The following is an 8,281-nucleotide window of genomic DNA, read 5'->3' as shown; positions in this document are numbered from 1 at the left end:
AGACTAAAGCTGGAACCCTCCCCTGACATTGTGTTGGGAGACAATGTTATCAAAAGCAGTGTGTGTTGTGGCCGAGAAGTTCTTGACATTTTGCTGTAACTACTTGAGAGAAGGGTTGACATTTTATAGCATGTATAAATCCATTCTGCACAGGTGCAATGGCATTAATTCAACCACAGTATATGGAATGGTTTACTCCTTTTCTTTTTCCCTCCCAGAACACCCTATGAAGTCCTAGAGCAGGCACTAATGGAAGGCCCTTTGCAAACCTCCGTTCACGTGTGCCATGAGAATGGTCAATGGATGTCCCGGTTACCAGAGAAGCTCTGGGATATTCCCCTCTATAACTTAGCTCTTCCAGGTAAAGATTAACTTTTGTTCTCCAGTCTTTTGTTAGCATGTCATTTAAGCGTTGGAACATCCTGTTTGTCCCACTTCAGGATGGCTACGTTTATTATTTGGGTCAGCGTGTGGGAGCAGGGCTTGGGGGAGGGTTCGTGTGACATGTGCATGCATGTGAATACTTTTTAGTCTGCAATGTTTGGGCTTTCTTGGAGGGGAAAAAGGTTTTTTTCATGTTTTTTTATTGAGGGAAGGAAAGAAAGAGGGACTTTTTTGCAGTCCGTGTGCATTATCTTCTCAGATCAGTGTTAACAGCCTGAGCATTTGCTTATCTGGGCAATGGTGAGAGTTTCCTATTTCATTCTCGCCACTTCCTACATGACAAGATGGCTCCAAAAGGAGAGAAATAACATTTAATCTTATTATTTGTTTCTTTGTACTGTTTAAAAGAGGCCATGAAGGTATGAAAAAAGGAGGATGGAGACTTTCAATTAACATATGTTTTTATTAATTTAGAGTGTGACTTTTCTGCATTACCCTGCTTATAAAAACTGGATTTATCCCATTATGGGTAAACACAGCTGCGCTATAGCTGGTGTCCTCATTGGTACTACATTCAGACCTGTGTATCATTAGCCTTTCTTTCATCATATTTTTGCTTCTCTCTGCTGCCTTGAATAGATGTTTTTTTAATTTTTTAAATTTTTTTTCTCATTCTGCCCAAAGAAGAGAGCCTGTTTGCACTGCCACGTGGGGAGGCACTGGAGGACTGTCAGCTCTTGAGTGGTTTCCTTTGCCTCCACAATGAAAATGATACTAAGGAAAAGTCTAGCGCATGCTTTCTCTCACACCTGTAGATGCAGCAGGTAGTTTGGGTGGAAAGCAGCACAGCACGTAGATGAATGTTTTATGTAGGGTACAGGATCCTAGGTTAACTTTAGCAAAGGCATACATTTAGAGATAGTGGGAAAATCAAGTCTTGTCTTCAGTGGGTGGAGTCCAAGAACCATGGTGGATTTTTTTTTTTCTGCATTTGTGAACTAATGGAGTATGGAATTTTGATTAAAATTGAAAACCAGGAACTTATTTCACGGTGACTTCTTGGATAGGTAATTTAAATTTGTGTTAACATCAAAACAAGCGCACCTCTCAGTTTTGCATAAAGCCTATGTAAGAGGACCCCAGAACAGATGTTGTAAAAGAAAATCTAGATTTCTTATTTAGCTGTTGAGAGAAGAAAATAAGTATCTATCTTATGACAGAAGAAGGTCGTGTTCTAAAAAAGCTTTCACAGGGATGTTTCTTGGATGTTGTAGAAAGCTGAGAACCTGCTGATGTGTGCCTTTGACTTCCTCACTCCCCATTACAGTGACCTTGTTATTCTTTTGAATGTTTGTTATTTTTGTGAGTATGCCTGCATGGAGAACAGGCATGAAGAAAAGAATAGTTGAAGACAAGCCCATTTCAGCAAACATTGGAGGACTTTTACAGAGCATTGCAGGCTATCAGCTTGGAGGATTTTGGTGGCTGTCCAACTGACCTACAGAACTGGTCTAGCCCAGGTCAGAACAAAAGCAGATCAATACCAACTAGGTCAAGACAGCTCTGGCAGGTTTTCAAGAGGGAGCAATGACTGGGGGAAGCCCGGTTTGGAAACGGAAGCTTATCTCAGACAAGACAACAAGGCACGCAAGAAACATGAGAGAGCACATTCTGAAAGCATGATGAGGAGACAGAGGCGAGTCTCAGTAATTAGTGTTGTGTTTGCACCAGGTTCGGCACAGTGCTGCTGGGGAGATGTTGCTTCAAGCTCTGAAGCTACCTGGTTTGGTGCTAGCTCACTATCTTTGCATCATATTCATTGTGTCAAGGATATACCCATCTTCCTTTCATTACTGTAATTCACTGACATCACAAGACAACTCCTAAACGAAAAGTTACTATCTGTTTGCTGATTGACATCAATAGGTGCAACACCCAGTGATGGAATCCTGTTCACTTCTCTCAGACTTGGATTTGGTCCATGGGTGTTTAATGGGTTGACTCTTACATCTTGTAAGACAAACGTCTTTGATTGCATGCCCTCATTATCAATCTTTCATCTGCAGTGAGCTTGGTTTGGGTTTTTCCATAAAAGACAGATCTTGTCCATCTATCACATGTAAATTTAGACTCGATTTTGTCTCCGAAGCCTTCAAGCACCTACCTCTTATGTTGTTTTTGTCGGGGATGTGGGAGTTTAGTTCAGGAGGGCATTTTTACCAAATATTTAAGATATAAATGGTTAAAGTGCCAAGTTAGGAGCTGGTCCAGTCAAAGGTGTAAGAAGATGAATTTCTGCTTTCAGTCATATTTTCCTGTGCAGAGAAGACGGGATTGGAGTAGGAAATCTTTCATTTGGACAACTCTGAGAACAGGAAAAGTTCTAGATAAATTCAGCCTACAGCTATTTATTCCCTGAAAAAAGTGGGTTTTCACGTCAAGATAATTATTTCAGTGGAAGGTGCTAGTTGAAATAGGCCTTTTTATTGTGGTTTGAGGCAAACAACGACGTGTAGTTCAGATGGGGACTGCTTTACTAAAAAGCCTTGATGCCTTCCCTTCATGAGGATTTCACACTTAGCTTATTAATATCAGGTGAGCAACCTCTGTAGAAGAGTCCACCTTTTTGCCATAACTACATAGGCTGTCAGGCAATATAGGTGTGTGATTTGGAAATGGTGGCATGTCAGGTGTGTGCACGCAATGTAACAGTGTATTGTGGTGCTTGAGTAGTTAAGAAATGACGTTTCCTGTACGTTTATTTTTGTATTCTACAGGGAGTCACGACACTATGACCTACTGCTTAGATAAAAACTCTGCTGTTAGTGGCAATGAATCCAAGCTGGTGAAGTTTTTAAACAAATGTATGCCCTGCATTGTGCACCCCATTATCATGAAATGGTCTACAACACAGGTAACTGTTGTCTAGCGTTCTTGTCTTGCCTGGGCAAAGTTGAGGCTTGTGCTGCAGTGCTGAGAGTGCTCACGCTCAATGAAAGAATAGCCCGCTGCACAGAAATCGGCGCTCTCGTGAGATACTGTGCTTGGGTGTCATGGTTTAACCCCAGCTGGCAACTAAGCCCCAAGAAGCCTCTCACTCACTCCGCACCTCGGTGGGACGGGGGAGAGAATCAGAAGAGGAGAAGTGAGAAGACTTGCGGGTTGAGACAAAACCAGTTTAATAAGTAAAGCAAAAGCCACACACAAGTGAAGCAAAACAAGGAATTCACTCACCACTTCCCATGGGCAGGCAGGTGTTCAGTCATCCTCAGGAAAGCAGGGCTCCCCAGGTGTAACGGTTACTTGGAAAGACAAACACCATCACTCCAAACATCCCACCCTTCCTTCTTCTTCCCCCAGCTTTTTATTGCTGAGCACGACATCATATGGTATGGAATATCCCTTCGGCCAGTTGGGGTCAGCTGTCCCGGCTGTGTCCCCTCCCAACTTCTTGTGCACCCCCAGCCTCCTTGCTGGTGGGGTGGGGTGAGAAGCAGCAAAGGCTTTGACTCTGTGTAATCACTGCTCAGCAATAACAAAACCATCTCTATATTATTAACACCATTTTCATCCCAAATCCAAAACATAGCTACTATGAAGAAAATTAACTCTATCCCAGCCAAAACCAGCACGTTAGGGTATGAGGTAGGTGCCATACATACCAGATCTTCTTTTGTGGGGAAAAAGCATATAGGTGAGGCAGGGATGATACATAGACAAAGAAGTTGCTTAAAGCTGACCACTTGGTACTAGAAACTCATCTTCTTTTTCATGTTTATTGTTGTTATAAATAACATTTAATATAACTGTAATCAAAAGAGGTTTTTCTTTTGCACTTTGTTCAGAAGGTAATGCTTGTCATTTTTACTATCACTGTCAGTTATTTTGTCCATCTGTATTGTCTCAGCAGAGACAAAAATCTTGTTGAAGGGAATTTTCTTCCATAAAGATTAAGAGAATGAAGGTGTGGTCCCTCACGGAAGGTTTAGTTAATTTTTTACAATGTCTAAATATTAAGCCAGTAGTTATCTCTTTTTTCCTCACAAATGTATGTTAAAGACAAAATTTGGGCTCATCATTTAAGCTAGAGCTTTTGAAGATTTTTCTGAAGAACAGACTTTCTTGGCATCAAAGAGGTACCCGAAGTCTTTTCACTTTTGTTCTTACTGGGGGAGTAGTTCGTTATTAGGGAATTAAAACTGAATGTTTGATAAATGGCAATAATTATGCTTAGGTATCTTTTGTTGTGTTTGAGCAGCCCTAGTAGCCTGGAGTCTTAGACACTATCAGATTTCGAATATGTAATGGCAGTGATGAGTTGACGTGGAAGGGCATTCGCTTAGCACAGTACCTCATGTTGAGCTGCTTTTTGCTTTGGGACTTAAGCCAATGAAAGATTTAGAAAACCCCTAACTTGCGGATTGCTGGCCAGCGAAGTGACCCTGTTGGTGACAAACAAGCTCCTTACATCATTATAGTTATTTTCTGGTCCAAACCCAGTGTCCTGACCGAGAAGTGGCCCGGCGCTGGTGGGAAAGAGGCACGGCTGCAATCCTGCCCTCCTTAGCTCTACGGTGCTCGAGTTATCTTTGCGAGGAGGTGACTCCACCTGTTGGTATCCAGAACAGAGATCAAGGAGCCCTACTGATGGTAGGACCCACAGGTTCCTGGATGGCCCAGTGCCTAGGACGTGGTGCCTGGCTTGAACCCTGGCTGTTACGGATGTCAGTCTAGTCCAAATCTTCCCTGCGCGATGGCAGGCGTCAGGAGTGTAACTTCCACTCATCGGCGTGAGATTGCAGCACTGAACAGCATTGCTCCCCAAGGCTTCCTCTTAAAGTTTTCCCTTGGAGGGCAATGTTCACACTGTCTAATTCAGTATCCAAACCCAACTGACTAACCAGAGCGTCTAATTTGTCTAGTTTTCCCATGCAGCCAACAGAAATGAATTAATTAATCCAAAGGGCAGTTCAGAGCAGCTGTTTCATCTGGCTCTCTTTCTGGCTACCAAGGTTATACATGACCCACAACCATATATGCTCCCATCTCCAGCATGCTCCAAGTGACGGTGGGGCTTGGGCATGGATCATGCCTTCAGCTGCTTCTGTCTGCTGGAGACCAAGCAGGCACAGTTGGCTGGAGCCACCACACCACCTGCTCCCCAGGGCATGTGGGGCTGGGCTGCTCCCAGCCCTCCAGCTCAGGCACAGCCTGGGGAGATTAAATTCCCATTTTAAGAACAGGGAGTTAGATGGTTAAAGCTAGGCGGGGTGAGCATCCTGCCATCCCTCTTAAGCTCTGTCTTGGCCCTAAAGCTACAAATGTGGTTATTCAGGCGCAACCCTTGTGTTGATTTAGCTTTTGTTGAATCCTTTCTGACCTAAACCTGTACAGTGTGTGTTCTTTCTGAAACATAAAAGTGTGTCCATAGCAGGTTGAACTGAGACAAATCAGTGTTTAAACGTATTTACTTAAACTGATTGTATTTTCTTATGCAAAGGGAGCCTTGATATAGATAAGAGACATATCATTTGGGACTTTTTGCCCCAGAAATTCAGCTTTATCCCCTGTTCCATCAGCCCTCAAATCCAGTAGGAGAAGTTCAAGGGAAGAGTGAAAATACAGGAGGACCTCCGTTTTGTGGGACTTCTACACGTTAATTAAAACTTTTGAAAATACTTTATCCTGAAAAAGAACAATAGCCAGTACTTTTCCCTGTTATTTTTTTTCCCCTCTGTTGGGGATGAATGAGCTCCGCAGAGACAACCATGATAAAGTCTTTGATCTAATAAAATAAATACAGCATTTCTAAGGTGCTGATCCTGCAATTTTTTTTATACGAATAGTCTTGTGAAGCACGATTGTGTGTTTACGCACAGGTTAATGGATCTTTAACTTTTAGAACACAAGGAGGACAGAGGTCTGCAACTAATCTAATCCATACCTGCAGTATATGCCGTAGGGAAATTGGGATCTCTCTTGTCAGAAAGATACTTCAAAATTGCAAGGTGGTAGTGTACAGTGCCATTTTAACGATGAAAGACCTGTGAAAAATGTCATAGGGCTAACTTTGTACACCTCTTTTGGCTTTCTAAACAAAAGAAGCAAATCCCTTCCAAGCTCTCGGAACGTTTGCCTTCTCTTTCACTTTTTCAGGTACTGACTGTGATGGAGCAACTTGAGGCCGGAGTTAGATATCTGGATTTCAGGATTGCCCACAAGGCTAACGATCCATCTATGAATCTGTACTTCGTGCATATGGTTTACACTACTGTTACTGTACAGGTATTGTCCTTACCTTTGGGATGGCTATAAAGCCTGTACTGTTTCTTTTATTCAAGAGCCATCATAATCTGAAAATGCTGGGCCAAGTTTTCCTGAGTAGGTTACTTGTTTTCCTAATGTGAGGACTTCAAATTAGAGAAAATCAGCAGGGCTGGAAGTTAGTTTCTGCACCTGCAAGTGAGACTGGAGCATCAATCAATTCCTTATCCTGAAACGGGAGTTGCTGTGCCTTGCGCTCCACCGCCTGTCCCCCACCAAGTGCCTGATGTTTCTGGCATTTATCTTGTGTTGTCCCAGGATGCTATCCAGGGCAATCCCATTTCCCCAGTAAGGAGAGATGTTATTAAGAGAAGAGGGTACTAAAAGCCTAATAACATCACAGAAACCTTTTTTTTTTTTGAGGAAAAAGTGTTTCACTGAAAGACAGAGAGGCTTAGATCTGGATCCCATGATCAAATTACTGTCAGCTACTTTGAAGAAACTACTGTGAGTTGCTCTTTGCATGTGGTCTGTCACTGTGGAGTAGTTTACATCTTCCTTCCATTTGCTGGGACCTATACAGCCAGAGACAGCCAGCTAATGCAGCTTTTCATTTGTAGACTAACTGGCTAAACTCAGCTTATGAGTCTGAACCCTTCATGCCTTGAGATTTCATGGTGACTGGCATGCCCATGTAAACCGTTAGGTGTAGTGCCTGGCTACTCTGCTAATGACATGCACTTTTCAAGGAGTTGTCATTGCCCATAACAAATGGGGAAAACAGGTCCTGTCATGTTTAAACAAGCACAGAGCTTTTCCCTGATGTTGAGTTTGCCACTAACACGTTCTTTGTCCTTAAAGAAGCTTGGGAAGATGGGTTTACTGCTAACCTGCCTCTAGGCAGTAGGAGTTTCATGGATATTATCAAAATACAAAGCTGTTAAGTGTGGTGTGCTAGACCCACACCCAGAGCAAACCTGCAGCAAGTAGGTTTTCCTGGAGTCCATCTCACTGCAACACCTTGCGGGCTGTCAGATGGCCGTCCTCCAGAAACCTACGTGGATTTTTATTATTGGGATTGCGAGTCTACGCTACCATCAATGCTCTGTTGGTTTTAAGTCCTTTCCCCTGCATAGCATAGATGACTTTCTAAGATGCCATGACTCTCTCTTGTAGGATATTCTGTGGGAAGTGTTAAGGTGGTTGGAAACTCATCCTCAGGAAGTTGTTATCTTAGCCTGCAGGAACTTTGACGGATTAACCAAGAAACTTCATCGTCATCTTATTGCCTGTATAAAAGAGATTTTCCAGTGTAAATTGTGTCCCAGAAATGTAAGTATGAGACCCTTTTTTCCCTCATTTTTTAAGAAGGATCTATTACAGTGAGATCTTTGATTCTAAATTTTTAGATATATTCTACTTTCACTTACATTTTTAACGTAGGAAAAGTTACATTTGCTGCATCAGAGATAGGGCTTTATCTAATAAAATTGAAGAGCTAAAGCAAATCTACATCTCACAGTGTGGAGGAGGGAATTAAATTTGTCATGTCTGTTGAGTTGTGGGACAACCACCTGATTTCCTTGCTTGACCAACCTGATTTCCTGCTTGATCAACCTGATTTCCTTCTATG

The 8,281-nt window shown here is 42.5% G+C and overlaps 1 protein-coding gene across 1 annotated transcript; it reads left to right on the top strand.

Annotated features, from left to right (window-relative positions):
• Positions 1-217: 217 nt before the first annotated feature.
• On the top strand, positions 218-8,030 carry LOC104614944 (PI-PLC X domain-containing protein 1-like; the record flags this gene model as incomplete). Its single annotated transcript, XM_010281941.1, has 4 exons — positions 218-361; positions 3,162-3,298; positions 6,541-6,669; positions 7,825-8,030. Coding segments are annotated over exons 1-4 (584 nt in total), but the record flags the coding sequence as incomplete, so codon positions are not given.
• Between the last annotated feature and the right edge of the window lie 251 nt (positions 8,031-8,281).

The sequence above is a fragment of the Phaethon lepturus genome, unplaced genomic scaffold, assembly GCF_000687285.1.
Source record: "Phaethon lepturus isolate BGI_N335 unplaced genomic scaffold, ASM68728v1 scaffold17902, whole genome shotgun sequence".
Taxonomy (NCBI): Eukaryota; Metazoa; Chordata; class Aves; order Phaethontiformes; family Phaethontidae; genus Phaethon; species Phaethon lepturus.
Note: the sequence above shows the minus strand (reverse complement) of the source record. Positions and strands in the feature narration are given on the sequence as shown.